Raw genomic sequence first — 15,282 nt, 5'->3', positions numbered from 1 at the left:
ACACAATCATGAATTGGAACGACATTTATTGGATATTTCAAACTTTTTTAACAAATCAAAAACTGAAAAATTGGGCGTGCAAAATTATTCAGCCCCCTTAAGTTAATACTTTGTAGCGCCACCTTTTGCTGCGATTACAGCTGTAAGTCGCTTGGGGTATGTCTCTATCAGTTTTGCACATCGAGAGACTGACATTTTTTCCCATTCCTCCTTGCAAAACAGCTCGAGCTCAGTGAGGTTGGATGGAGAGCATTTGTGAACAGCAGTTTTCAGTTCTTTCCACAGATTCTCGATTGGATTCAGGTCTGGACTTTGTCTTGGCCATTCTAACACCTTTATATGTTTATTTTTGAACTATTCCATTGTAGATTTTGCTTTATGTTTTGGATCATTGTCTTGTTGGAAGACAAATCTCCGTCCCAGTCTCAGGTCTTTTGCAGACTCCATCAGGTTTTCTTCCAGAATGGTCCTGTATTTGGCTCTATCCATCTTCCCATCAATTTTAACCATCTTCACTGTCCCTGCTGAAGAAAAGCAGGCCCAAACCATGATGCTGCCACCACCATGTTTGACAGTGGGGATGGTGTGTTCAGCTGTGTTGCTTTTAAGCCAAACATAACGTTTTGCAATGTTGCCAAAAAGTTAAATTTTGGTTTCATCTGACCAGAGCATCTTCTTCCACATGTTTGGTGTGTCTCGCAGGTGGCTTGTGGCAAACTTTAAACAACACTTTTTATGGATATCTTTAATAAATGGCTTTCTTCTTGCCACTCTTCCATAAAGGCCAGATTGTGCAATATACGACTGATTGTTGTCCTATGGACAGAGTCTCCCACCTCAGCTGTAGATCTCTGCAGTTCATCCAGAGTGATCATGGGCCTCTTGGCTGCATCTCTGATCAGTCTTCTCCTTGTATGAGCTGAAAGTTTAGAGGGACGGCCAGGTCTTGGTAGATTTGCAGTGGTCTGATACTCCTTCCATTTCAATATTATCGCTTACACAGTGCTCCTGTGGATGTTTAAAGCTTGGGAAATCTTTTTGTATCCAAATCCGGCTTTAAACTTCTTCACAACAGTATCTCGGACCTGCCTGGTGTGTACCTTGTTCTTCATGATGCTCTCTGCGCTTTTAACGGACCTCTGAGACTATCACAGTGCAGGTGCATTTATACGGAGACTTGATTACACACAGGTGGATTGTATTTATCATCATTAGTCATTTAGGTCAACATTGGATCATTCAGAGATCCTCACTGAACTTTTGGAGAGAGTTTGCTGCACTGAAAGTAAAGGGGCTGAATAATTTTGCACGCCCAATTTTTCAGTTTTTGATTTGTTAAAAAAGTTTGAAATATCCAATAAATGTCGTTCCACTTCATGATTGTGTCCCACTTGTTGTTGATTCTTCACAAAAAAATACAGTTTTATATCTTTATGTTTGAAGCCTGAAATGTGGCAAAAGGTCGCAATGTTCAAGGGGGCTGTAACGGCTTTCTTTGTTAGAAGAAGAGTCGGACCAAAATGCGGCGTGGCTATTGAGGTTCATGTTTAATAAAACAACGCAAACACGAATCAATACAAAAACAATAAACGTAATGTGAAAACCGAAACAGCCTAAACTGGTGCAAACTAACACAAGACAGTTACAAGGACACTAAGGACAATCACCCACGAAACACCCAAAGAATATGTGTATATGTATATATATATATGTATATGTATATGTATATATATATGTGTATATATATATATGTATCTGTATATGTATATGTGTATATATATGTATATGTATATATATATATATATGTGTGTATGTATATATATATATATATATGTGTGTATGGATATATATATATATGTATGTATGTGTATATATATGTATGTAAATAAATATTTAGCTTTCAGTCAATTTCTCTACACCAAGTTGAGAGTCTCATCGTTCAGATACAATTGGAACTGAGTTGATCGCCCATAGCGTTCCAAAATTAGAGCTAAAAGTCTGATGCCACCATATGGTCTAAATCGGCCATATCGGGGGACTGTAACGTTCTGGGTGTAGTGGGTGAGAAGTCAGGTGCAGGAAGCAGAGAGTTCAGGGTAGTGCTAATTTAATGCACAAAACGGCGAACATAATTCAACCCCATGAAAACACAGGGCTTACAACAAAACAAACGCCCCAAACACGGGGACTTAAACTGTCCAGCAAAACCCACGAAATGGGAAACGCGTAACCCACAGACGTGCACACAAGTTACACAAAACAATCCTGCACAAAGAGCAGGCAGGCCGACTGGCTAATAAAGCCCAACTAATCAGCAAATACACAACAGGTGTAACCAATAAACAGACAAGGAGGGGGAGGAAAGAATCAGTGGCAGCTAGTAGGCCGACGACCGCCGAGCGCCACCCGAACGGGAAGGGGAGCCACCTTCGGTAGGAGTCGTGACAGGGACACTTTAGGTACTACCAGTATCTCAGATTTGCCACTTTCTCAGAAAAAAAACACTGAATAAATAACAGACAAATGTTCATAATTAGTATCTATGGGTGAAATTGATCAAAATATCTTTTAAAAAATGTAAACATTTTAAATGTATTCTTATTTTGGGAAATTAAAAACAATTTACATGTGTTACAAAAGGTTAATAAAATAAAAAGTGTTAAGAGTTTGACAGAAAGTGTTTCATACATTTTTTTGAAAATAAAAATAAAACACTTTTTTAACTTTTAGGGGTTGAAATATGTTGGCGCTTTTAGAGTTAAAGTATTGGGGAAGAAAGGGGATTGAGTGATTTTGAGGGACTTTGGGCTGTCTTTGTGGGATGCTTAATTCCAACCAGGCTCCACGGCTATTCAGGTTTGCTGAATATGGGATGTAATATGGGACATATTATAAATCGGGACATAATATTAACTGTTAACATTTTGGCCTTTCTATTTCAGAGGCATGAGGAGGTCTCAGAGCTCTGGCTTTCAAAGCAGGTAAAACATATTTACTTTTGTCAGTAATGGCCAAACTTCCATTCAATCTTATTCAATACATCTTTGTTGTGCACTCATAGTAGTAAATGGCCTAAATTGCCATTACACTTGTACCGATGTAGGATCTTAATTTGATTACTCTTTTGTTGCTGAGAATTGCAAACTTTTAGTGTATTTGAGTTTTAAAAAGGCTTCTAAAGTTTATAATTTCACTTGGAAATGTCAGACTTGATTTGCCCTAACAGAAAATGTATCAAATATGACCATTAATTATAATCCACATAATAATTCATATTTCCAGGATTATTTTCCTGCTGTAGTAAACTGGTTTAAATTAATGTATTTTACACAATCTCTGTGATCATGTAATGACGTCATAACACTCTAAACTAAAAATGTTTGCTGTTTTTGTTTCGGCAGAACCAGGAACCAGTGTTCTCCAGGGATGGCAGCATATTCTTCCTGACAGTGCCCGTCAAGCAAGGCGGGCGTGGAGAGTTCCATCACATCGCCATGTTCACCACACAGGTACTAGGGTCACGTCACCATAGTTACATCACTGATGAGGGTCACTCATGTCACCATGGTTACCACTCAAAGGGTTCTGTTACCATAGTTTCCACTGGAGTGAGAGTAATATCTCCATGGTTACAGCACAAGTGAGGGTAGGGTTACTACTGTGTGCCCGTAGTGGTGAGCATCATCTCTCAATGGCCACTGTACTTTTTTGCAAATATATTATGTGATAACTCAATGAAAGTGGCTTCAACCACATCAAATTGCAATCTTTGCTAGTGACTAGTACTTAGGATGTATGATGATGATCTTGATGAGGATGATGTGATGGCTCTGAAAACAGGAAGGCTTTTTTTAAATAGATATTGTAGGTCACTCTAATAATAGTATATTTCCTGTTTCTCGTCTCCTTCCTTGCTCCAGTTCAGAGCAGATCAAAACGAGGTCCGCCATCTAACATCAGGAAACTGGGAAGTAACTAAGATCCTGGCCTATGATGAAAGCAACGACAACATGTGAGTGTCTCTTCTGAACTGTGCATAATAAATCAATAATGAGGATTCAGGTATTTAGTACGTACAGTAAGGTACAAAATTATTTGGACAGTGACACTTTGTTTTGGCTCTGTACTCCAGCACTTTGGATTTAAAATGATGCAATGACTATGATTAAAGTACAGACTGTCAGCTTTAATTTGAGGCTATTTTCATCCATATCGGGTGAACTGTTTAGAAATGACAGAACTCTTTGTACACAGTCCCATTTAAGGGAACCAAAAGTATTTGGGCACATTTACTTATGTGTTTTAAAGTAGTCAAAAGTATGGTATTTTTGTGCCCATATTCCTAACACGCAATAATTACACGTTGTAAACTTTCATTCATAGTCTAGGTTGGAGCAACTTCATGATGGGTATATGGAAAATTTGAGTATGATGTAGTTGCCTAACCCTATCGATGTTAAATTGAACTGGGTGAATGGAATATTAATGACAGTCATCCAACATGCTGTAATAACCATGGCCATGCTCATGAAAAAAAATAGTCCTCCCTTATCATAAATGGCACTGACCTCCACTGTTTTGAATACTTGCACATTAATGTGGATGCTACCATGATTATGGATAATCCTTGAATGAAACGTGAATAATAATGAGTGAGAAAGGTACAGCGGCACAAAGATCATACCCCCAAGAAATGCTATGCTAATGCCATTAACAATAAAAAGGGAAGCTTAGCATTTTTGGGGGGTATGACATTTATGCCTCTAACTTTTTAAATCATCATGATGATTTTGCGGGGAACACTTTGCTTCTTGAAAGTCCAATATCTTGAAAACTTGACTGCTGACATGCAAAACATTTTGGGATTGTATCGTCAGTGGACTAATGAAACCTTATATTCATTGTATAATTTCAAATCCGAAGTGCTGGAGTACAGAGACAACACAACATGTATTGATAACACATTTTTTGGATATTCCATCTGTAGATGCACTACAATCTTCAGACTCTTACCCTTACCCTCTTACTCTTAACCCTTACCCTAACCCTTAGTCTAAACTTACCCTAACCCTTATTCTAAACCTAACATTATATCTGGCAAGTAGTTGCTTATCAAAATATAGATGCTCTACAGATGGACTATCCAAATAAAGTGTGACCAATGTGTCACTGTCAAAATATTTTTGGACCTCACTATATATGAGTCTTATATGGATAGGTGACAGACAGTTGAGCATCTGCAGCCATGTTGAGTCCCATATGTAATAATTCCTGCATTGACTATAACATGACATTAATCATAATTCAACACATTCCTCATCAGTTCTTGACACAAAGGCATCTCATACATATGCAACAGCTAGTCTGGTCGACAGATCACATTATGTGCATGTATGGAATGATGAATGAATGCTGTAGAGGAGTTGACGACAGCACAAACCGAAAACATCATTGTTATCACAGTGAACTTGATTGTATGTTATGGGGGGGCTTTGTGTCATTACTCTTGGAAGAGTTGTGGTGTCAGGTACATTCCGAATCAAAATCTCAGACCAAAGTAACTGCAAATCATAGACAGCACACCATAGTGCATTTGTGGGAAAAGGAGGTTTAAGAATTGACATTGCATTTTGCATCATAAAACATAGAACCTTGAGTGTGAAACTGTATAGTACCTGTATTAGCATGTTATTGTAGCTTGATAGGCAAGTGTTTTCTCTTCTCAACTTGACACTAATAAACCTCATGCGTATTGCCTCAAGACTGAGTGTCATTTGCATATGAAGTACACAGACAAATGCTGCTTATTTGAAAGTATCAGGTTTATTTCTCATCTAAATATGACATGTGGCAGGCACAAAGCTGAGCTTGAGAGTGTATTTATGGCATAACCTTGTTAGCGAAGGCCACCGGATTTCTTTGAGACTCAATTAACTTGTTTGTTTCTTCTATACAGATATTTTCTCAGCACTGAAGGCTCACCGCGAAGAAGACAGCTTTTCAGGTGACTCATTTAGCAACCTGTCCTGAATCGCGCTTTTGACAGCTCCCCTTTGAGTTACAGTCCCTCTCATATTCTGTCATTTTTATTTTAGCGAAGAACATGCCATAACAACAGTAAACATCTGAGGTTGCGTGCTTACAGAAATGTAGAGACACTCTGATGTAAGATCGTGTACACTGGATGATACTTTGTTTTATAAAGAGTATGGAGGTTGCACAGGCACATTAGGTTAATGATAATTAAAATGTTCAACAAACCTTTTCCAAATTCAGCTGCTCTTTTGATGTGGGAGAATCGTTTTAGTTACATTTAAAATGCTTTCAGGTGAACCAATGACGTGAAGCTTCCAACCTCAACATTGCTTGTCTCCTCATTTATGTAGAGTGTAAATATCATGTGCCAACTGCAAACACCACAGGTGCTAGATACTCTATAGGCCTGTTCTTTAGGGTTTGCAATGGATGTTAAAACGGTGGCCTAATCTTCCGTCTTCCCCTTCCTTTCAGTGTGAAGACTGTCGGGTTGTTCCCTCGACACTGTCTGACGTGTGAGCTAAATAAGGCGCACTGTCTGTTCTTTAATGCTGAGATAAGCCCCAATGATAAGCATATCATCCTCCACTGTAAAGGTAAGCTAGCCGAGCTAAATGATGAGTTAGCTAAATTCTAACTCAGTGCATTGGTTTCCACTCTTTACCACCAAGATAGCACTAGCAGGCCAATGCAAAGTAAACATGTCATTACACTGTAAAAGTAATCCAGTTTACCTAAATGCTAATACAGACAGTCCATTGTAAAGTAGTGCTCCATAGCGCCAAGACAGCACTAACAGGCTAATGCAAACGTCATTTTGCACTTTAAATGTCAGTCAGCTAAGCTAAATTCTAACACAAGCAGTGCATCATTCTGAAGGCTAATATTGATCTACATGCTAGCACCCCTCATCTGTCTTTGTTGAAGTTAGATAAATATTGATAGAGCGTAGGAAACTAAAGCATCAACTTTCTTTGAGAGGTAATTTAAAGACATTAGGGACCAACATCAACCAACCATTCATTATTTGAAACGGTGAAGTTATGCCAGCTAGGCCATTTGTTAAACCCAACCAATGCATCATCCGCTTAGACTTAGATTCAGGATCAGAGATACAGTGCATATAAGATAAATTATCAGATCCAGTAAAAGTACAGCAATTCCTCTAGCTGCTCACTGTTTCCCTATAAGGTATATCACATGCTATCAGAGAATAGCCAATCCAACAAACACCAATGTGATAGTAGAATAGTAATGCTAAAAGCGAACATAACCGGCTCCTAAACATACACTGAAGATATATGTTAGAGACACAAACAGAATGTGATTTTATACCAGGGATATACACTACTGTTCAAAAGCTTGGGGTCACCTGGAAATGTCCTTTTTTGTCCATTAAAATATCAAATTGATCCGAAATACAGTGTAGCCATTATTAATGTTGTAAATGACTATTGCAGCTGGAAACAGCCGATTGTTTATGGAATATCTACATAGGCGTACAGATGCCCATTATCAGCAACCATCACTCCTGTGTTCCAATGGCATGTTGTGTTAGCTAATCCAAGTTTATCATTTTAAAAGGCTAATATATCATTAGAAAACCCTTTTGCAATTATGTTAGCACAGCTGAAAACTGTTGTTCTTATTAAAGAAGCAATAAAACTGGCCTTCATTAGATTAGTTGAGTATCTGGAGCATCAGCATTTCTGGGGGTTCGTTTACAGGCTCCAAATGGCCAGAAACAATTAACTTTATTCTGAAACTCTTCAGTCTGTTCTTGTTCTGAGAAATGAAGGATATTCCATGCGAGAAATTACCAAGAAACTGAAGATCTCGTACAACGCTGTATACTACTCCCTTCACAGAACAGCGCAAACTGGCTCTAACCAGAATATAAAGAGGAGCGGCAGGACCCGGTGACCAACTGAGCAAGAGGTCAAGTACATTAGAGTGTCTAGTTTGAGAAACAGACACCTCACAAGTCCTCAACTGGCAGCTTCATTAAATAGTACCTGCAAAACACCCATCTCAATGTCAACAGTGAAGAGGTGACTCCGGGATGCTGGCCTTCTAGGCAGAGTTGCAAAGAAAAAGCCATATCTCAGACTAGCCAATAAAATAAAATATTAAGATGGGAAAAAGAATACAGACACTGGACAGAGTAAGATTGGAAAAAAAGTGTTATGGACAGACAAATCTAAGTTTGAGGTGTACAGATCACAAAGAATAACTTTCGTGAGATGCAGAAAACTGAAAAGATGCTGGAGGAGTGCTTGACGCCATCTGTCAAGCATGGGGGAGGCAATGTGATGGTCTGGGGTGCTTTGGTGGTGGTAAAGTGGGAGATTTGTACATGGTAAAATGGATATTGAAGAAGGAAGGCAATCACTCCATTTTGCAACGCCATGCCATACCCTGTGGACGACGCTTAGTTGGAGCTCATTTCCTCCTACAACAGGACAATGACCCAAAGCACAGCTCCAAACTATGCAATAACTATTTAGGGAAGAAGCAGTCAGCTGGTATTCTGTCTATAATGGAGCACAGCACAGTCACCGACTCTCAACCCTATTGAGCTGTTGTGGGAGCAGCTTGACCGTATGGTAAGTATGAAGTGCACATCAAGCCAATCCAATTTATGGGAGGTGCTTCAGGAAGCATGGGGTGAAATCTCTTCAGATTACCTCAACAAATTGACAACTAGAATGCCAAAGGTCTGCAAGACTCTAATTGCTGAAAATTGAGGATTCTTTGACGAAAGCAAAATTTGAAGCACACAATTATTATTTTAATTAAAAATAATTATGTATAACCTTTTCAACGTCTTGACTATATTTCCTTTCATTTAGCAACTCATTTCATGTATGTGTTCATGGAAAACAAGGACATTTCTAAGTGACCACAAACTTTTGAATGGTAGTGTATATCAGATTGATTGATTGGTTTAATTTATTTGGCAATTTGTAAAATCCATACATAAGGGTGCTCCAGCTGGTGACGCCTCCACATACAATTTAAGAAAATCATCAAGGATAACACAATTAAGCTTAACAGCTTATTTCCATTGTTGTCCTTTTGATGCAAATGGGAATACAACAAGGTTAGGCGGCAATTGTAATGACAACAGACAATGACAGACACAATGACAGTCTCACATACCCTTAATATATGAACAATCAATCCCTAATATATTATATATATATATATATATATATATATATATATATATATATATATATATATATATATACACACACAGTGGGGAGAACAAGTATTTGATAACCTGCAAAATCGGCAGTGTTTCCTACTTACAAAGCATGTAGAGGTCTGTCATTTTTATCATAGGTACACTTCAACTGTGAGAGTTGGAATCAAAACTCAAAAATCCAGACAATCACATTGTATGATTTTTAAGTAATTAATTTGCATTTTATTGCATGACATAAGTATTTGATCACCTACCAACCAGTTAGAATTCCGGCTCTCACAGACCTGTTAGTTTTTCTTTAAGAAGCCCTCTTGTTCTCCACTCATTACCTGTATTAACTGCACCTTTTTGAACTCGTTACCTGTATACAAGACACCTGTGCACACACTCAATCAAACAGACTCTTTTCTGCGAAGGGGACAGGACGACTGCACCGTATTGAGGGGAGGATGGATGGGGCCATGTATCGCGAGATCTTGACCAACAACCTCCTTCCCTCAGTAAGAGTATTGAAGGTGGGTCGTGGCTGGGTCTTCCAGCATGACAACGACCCGAAACACACAGCCAGGGCAACAAATACTTGTTCTCCCCACTGTACAGTGTGTGTGTATACACACACACACACACACACACACACACAAGACAATCACATTATAATAACAACAGGCACCAAAAAGGCAGACCATATGCTATCCCGGGCATTTCCCTCTCCATCACCTACTTTAATCTTACCACTCACTTTAAAGACATGTTACTATTTAGCCATTTTTTTCAGTGAGAACTTGAAACTACCTATGGAGGTTGGTTATAAGTTTGAAATTCTTCGGAAAATTATTGCAAAGAATGCAGCCCAGTATAAACAAAATCTTTCCCTGTACCAGTTTTAAATCTAAAAGGAACTAAGTCAGTTTCACTCCTTGAAATAGTTGAATAGTTATGGTTATCCCTTACTAAGTTAAAGTAGTTACATAAGTATCTGGGAGTGGACAATCTTATGTACAAGACACCATTTTCAAAGTGGGAATAGTCAAGATGTGTAAGTGCTGGAAGTTTAAGAATAATCCTGACTAATTTGTTCTGAGATGTCTGCAATAAAAAATGTTATATCTTGGGGGCACTATTGTACCTGGAAGAGCATGCATAGTCGAAGTGGCACTGAACAAGAGCCCCTGCCAATGTCCCCATTGTGTTCTTATCCAGATATTTGGAGGTTCAAGCCAGGAACCTAATTTTATGGATCAGTTTGGCGATAACATTTTCTGCCATGCATCTAGCACACATCCAAGATACTTAACAGCGTCTTTTGACTACTATGTCACCTACTACCACCTTAAAATCTGGGGATTTCCTCAGTTTCACTTTGGACCCGAACAAGATGGACTGACAGCTTTTTGTCATATAGCCATTTAATGACATTCAGAAGTTCAGCACTGAGGGCTTTCTCAACCACATTTTTGTCTTTGTGGGTACCAACAGTGCAGAAAAGGTACAGGCAGATTTCAGATAATGTATATACAATAGAAATAAAAGTGACCCAGCACACTCCCTTGGGGTACCCCGCAGTTCAAGATTTTGGGTTTAGACAGGGTCCCATCCACATCCACCATCTGTTTTCTTCCTTGCAGGTAAGAGCTGACCTATTTTACTGCTAAGTTGTTGAAGCCCATGATCCACTGTATCAAACCCTTTTTTGAGATCTAACATAACCATACCACAAAATTTCCCCCCGTCTACTTCCTTATGTGGTGAGTCAGATATAGTAGGCAGGTGGCAGTGGAATGGAATAATTAACTTCCTGTCTGCAATATCATATACAGTGCCTTGCAAAAGTATTCATCCCCCTTGGTGTTTTTCCTATTTTACTGCATTACAACCTGTAATTTAAATAGATTTTTATTTGGATTTCATGTAATGTAGATACACAAAATAATAAAATTTGGTGAAGTGAAAAGAAAAAAATAACTTGTTTAAAAAAAAAAAAAAAAGTGGTGCATGCATATGTATTCACCCCTTTGCTATGAAGCCCCTAAATAAGATCTGGTGCAACCAATTACTTTCAGAAGTCACATATTTAGTTAAATAAAGTCCACTTGTGTGCAATCTAAGTGTCACATGATTGCGGTATATACCTGTTCTGAAAGGCCCCAGAGTCTGCAACACCACTTAGCAAGGAGCTCTCCAAACAGGTCAGGGACAAAGTTGTGGAGAAGTACAGATCAGGGTTGGGTTATAAAAAAAATATCCGAAACTTTGAACATCCTACGTAGCACCATTAAAACCATTATTAAAAAATTGAAAGAATATGGCACCACAACAAACCTGCCAAGAGAGGGCCGTCCACCAAAACTCACGGACCAGGCAAGGAGGGCATTAATCAGAGAGGCAACAAAGAGACCAAAGATAACCCTGAAGGAGCTGCAAAGCTCCACAGCGGAGATTGGAGTATCTTTCCATAGGACAACTTTAAGCCGAATACTCCACAGAGCTGGGCTTTACGGAAGAGTGTCCAGAAAAAAGTCATTGGTTAAGGAAAATAATAAGCAGACACGTTTGGTGTTCGCCATAAGGCATGTGGGAGACTCCCCAAATATATGGAAGAAGGTACTCTGGTCAGATGAGACTAAAATTGAGCTTTTGGTCAACAAGGAAAACGCTATGTCTGGCGCAAACTGAACACCTCCCATCACCCCAAGAACAGCATCCCAGCATCCAGTGAATGGTGGTGGCAGCATCATGCTGTGGGGATGTTTTTCCATTGGCAGGGACTGGGAAACTGTTCAGAATTGAAGAAATGATGGATGGCACTAAATACAGGAAAATTCTTGAGGGAAACCTGTTTCAGTCTTCCTGAGATTTGAGACTGGGATGGAGGTTCACCTTCCAGCAGGACAATGACACTAAGCATACTGCTAAAGCAACACTCGAGTGATTTAAAGGGAAACATTTAAATATCTTGGAATTGTCTAGTCAAAGCCCAGACCTCAATCCAATTGAGAATATGTGGTATGACTTAAATATTGCTGTACACCAGCGGAACCCATCCAACTTGAAGGAGCTGGAGTAGTTTTGCCTTGAAGAATGGGCAGAAATCCAAGTGGCTAGATGTGCCAAGCTTATAGAGACATACCCCAAGAGACTTGCAACTGTAATTGCTGCAAAAGGTGGGGGGGTGTGAATAGTTATGCACGCTCAAGTTTCCCTTTTTTGTCTTATTACTTGTTTGCAAATATTTTGTATCTTCAAAGTGGTAGGCATGTTATGTAAATGAAATTATACAACCCCCCCAAAATCCATTTTAATTCCAGGTTGTATGGCAACAAAATAGGAAAAATACCAAGGGGGTGAATACTTTCGCAAACTGTAGCTTTGAAATCGTGTCATTACGTACTTTTGAGGAAAATACGTTTTTCGACATATACACTGACTTTGAGAAGGGATTGCATGACAATTAGCTTAGCAACAGCGTGATGCAGCATGACAACGTGAACACGGTTGGTCGACAGTCTGCTGGGTCGGGCGTTATCCTATTTCCTTTCTATAATATCTCTGGCAACGGCACCATGCAATGCACCCTGGACTAAAGAGGCAGACAAATAGGCAGACAAATAGGAAAAATGTGCTGGACCCTCCGTTAAATGAAACATTTCTCGAGGTAGGAATATCTAAAAAAAATAAAATAAAATGCCCAATGGCTCATTCGAGAGAACATCCTCCTGACCTATGACATAGGCCAGTATTTTGACATTTATGATAGATATTTCTGCGATCTAAAATCCTATTCCTATTAACTTCCAGTGTAGCGAGAGGGACTTTATCACAGTGTTACGTCATACCTGCCGGATTTCTGCCTGCTTGAACTCCAATAACTCAGATACACATGAAACCATGGAATGACACAGGAAATCAATAGAACATCACTCAGGGATGCACATCAACAATATAACATTACAAAATGGGTGAACCTTTCCTTTAAAAGGCCAGAGACACATCATTACCAGGGGGAGTTCTTGCAATTTGTGCTGGGAATTATCTCATTTTTGCGTGTAGATTAAATAATCTTATTGTGATGAAGTGTCTAATATGAATTAATATGAAAATGAACTCCAGGGACACCTTCCTAATATTGAGTTGCACCCAATTTGTTGGGGAATGGACTCTACAAGGTGTCGAAGGAGTTCCACAGGAGTGCTGGCCCATGTTGTGTCTAATGCTTCCCACAGTTGTGTCAAATTGGCTGGATGTAGTTTGGGTAGTGGACCATTCTTGATACATAGGAAACTGTTTAGTCTGAAAAACCCAGCAGCTTTGCAGTTCTTGACACACCCCGACCGGTACAGCTGGCACCTACTACCATACCCCTTTAAAAGGCACTTCAATATTTTGTCTTGCTCATTTACCCTCTGAATGGCACACATACACAATCTATGTATCAATTGTCTCAAGGCTTAAAAATCCTTTGACATTTCTCCTTCTCTTCATTTACACTTATTGAAGTGGATTTAACAAGTGGCATCAATAAGGGATCGTAGAGTAGCTTTCACCTGGATTCACCTGGTCAGTCTGTGTCATGGAAAGAGCAAGGTTTTGTTAACTCAGTGTCTAGTTCCAATTTAATCAACCATTATGTGTCATTGGCCCTGTGAGTCACAACCCATTTGACAGATGTCAGGAGTTTGCCTTTGGCAATCTGTCATTATTGAACATTTAGTGTAGAGAGACTATCAAACAATTCAAAATAAAATTAGCCGCTCTATTGTGTATAATTGCTTTACGTGCTGTTATCGTGCCATGCACAGCGCATTAAAGAGGGTTTATTGCCACTGTGGTTGTTTAATGTTTAGGTTTGTTTTAACCACATGTATTCGTAATGTACGCTTGGGTGCGTTTGTCTTGTGCACCATGAGTTAATGGGCAAAATGTACCATCCTGTATTTGAGCAATAAACACAATGCAGTTAGCATGTCGTCTGAGGATAAGGCTAAATTCAGTAAAAACCAAGCAGCTTATCATGACCACTCTCCTCAACAAGCGTATTAAAGCTAGTTAATTCCCTCCATTAAATGCAACGGATATCATTACCATTGTTGAGCAGGTAGAAGTGCCATAACAGCAGCCCTTTTCCTTTGTTGAGTTTGCAATATCCTTGAGAGCCATTGCTCCTCAAATGATTTAATGCTGCATTGTTGTGAATGATCTCTTATTATCTTTTCTAACAAAAACAACAACCATGTGTAAGGCATGATAAAACTCGCTTTAGGGGTGAAAATGAAACTATGCTTCCTCTTCATTGATCTGTGTTGGGCTTTAAAAGCCTCATATGTTTACCATTCCTGGTAATAGTGTGTGGTTGTAAAATCACCATTACCTCGGTTACTATTATTCAAACGGAAGGACTAGCCTGAGTGAACAGTGATTTGTGGAGGGTTGGGGTATCCCCTGAGGTATCCGCTTGATCTTATTAACCTCAGATTGGGTGTCTTCCAATGGGCGCTGAATATAATTGACTTAATCTGAAAGGCCTGGTTTATTAGAGGCAGTTTGAATTACCTTTAACTACTGAGTGTAATAGGTAAAGAAGTGGAGGTAAAATTGGTTACAGTGGTTGTGACAGCAGCTAGGGGATTGGAAAGGTTGCTGTATTGTATTTGTGACTATGCTACCCTGCTTGAGACATGCTATCTCTTTATGTACAAATAGGATGCATTTGTATGTCTTACTCCTCTAACGTGTATTGCTTGGGGAAACTGGTATTTTGTGACTCAAGCTTAAGTTGTCGACTCAAGTCACACCAAATTGTAAATCTTCAGCCATTCAAAGGATTTGAGGATACCGATTTCAAATCTTTTAATCCTTCTTTTTTTTTCGCAGGTCCCGGAGCACCCACTGTGATCTTACACAGCCTCAATAATGCCAGTAAGAAGTCAACTTAATCTCTCTTAACTGATAGGTATGTCATAAACTGCTCAAAGCAGTCAGCGAGACAACTTAGAACGTTGGCATTTTGCCAGAACCAACAAGTGTAAAAAAAATTATAA

General features: G+C 39.1%; 1 protein-coding gene across 2 annotated transcripts in view; it reads left to right on the top strand.

Moving 5' to 3' along the window:
• The window catches only part of LOC110501587 (inactive dipeptidyl peptidase 10), a 313,751-nt gene that overhangs the window by 287,045 nt on the left and 11,424 nt on the right, over positions 1-15,282 (top strand). For both annotated transcript variants that reach the window (XM_021579258.3, XM_021579259.3), the window contains exons 12-17: positions 2,943-2,981; positions 3,402-3,509; positions 3,921-4,012; positions 5,957-6,004; positions 6,511-6,632; positions 15,116-15,160. In XM_021579258.3, coding sequence (XP_021434933.1) covers positions 2,943-2,981; positions 3,402-3,509; positions 3,921-4,012; positions 5,957-6,004; positions 6,511-6,632; positions 15,116-15,160 — 454 coding nt within the window. The remainder of the gene's footprint in view (positions 1-2,942; positions 2,982-3,401; positions 3,510-3,920; positions 4,013-5,956; positions 6,005-6,510; positions 6,633-15,115; positions 15,161-15,282) is intronic.

Source organism: Oncorhynchus mykiss, chromosome 22 (assembly GCF_057628025.1).
Source record: "Oncorhynchus mykiss isolate SJ-2025 chromosome 22, ASM5762802v1, whole genome shotgun sequence".
In the NCBI taxonomy this organism is placed as follows: Eukaryota; Metazoa; Chordata; class Actinopteri; order Salmoniformes; family Salmonidae; genus Oncorhynchus; species Oncorhynchus mykiss.
Note: the sequence above shows the minus strand (reverse complement) of the source record. Positions and strands in the feature narration are given on the sequence as shown.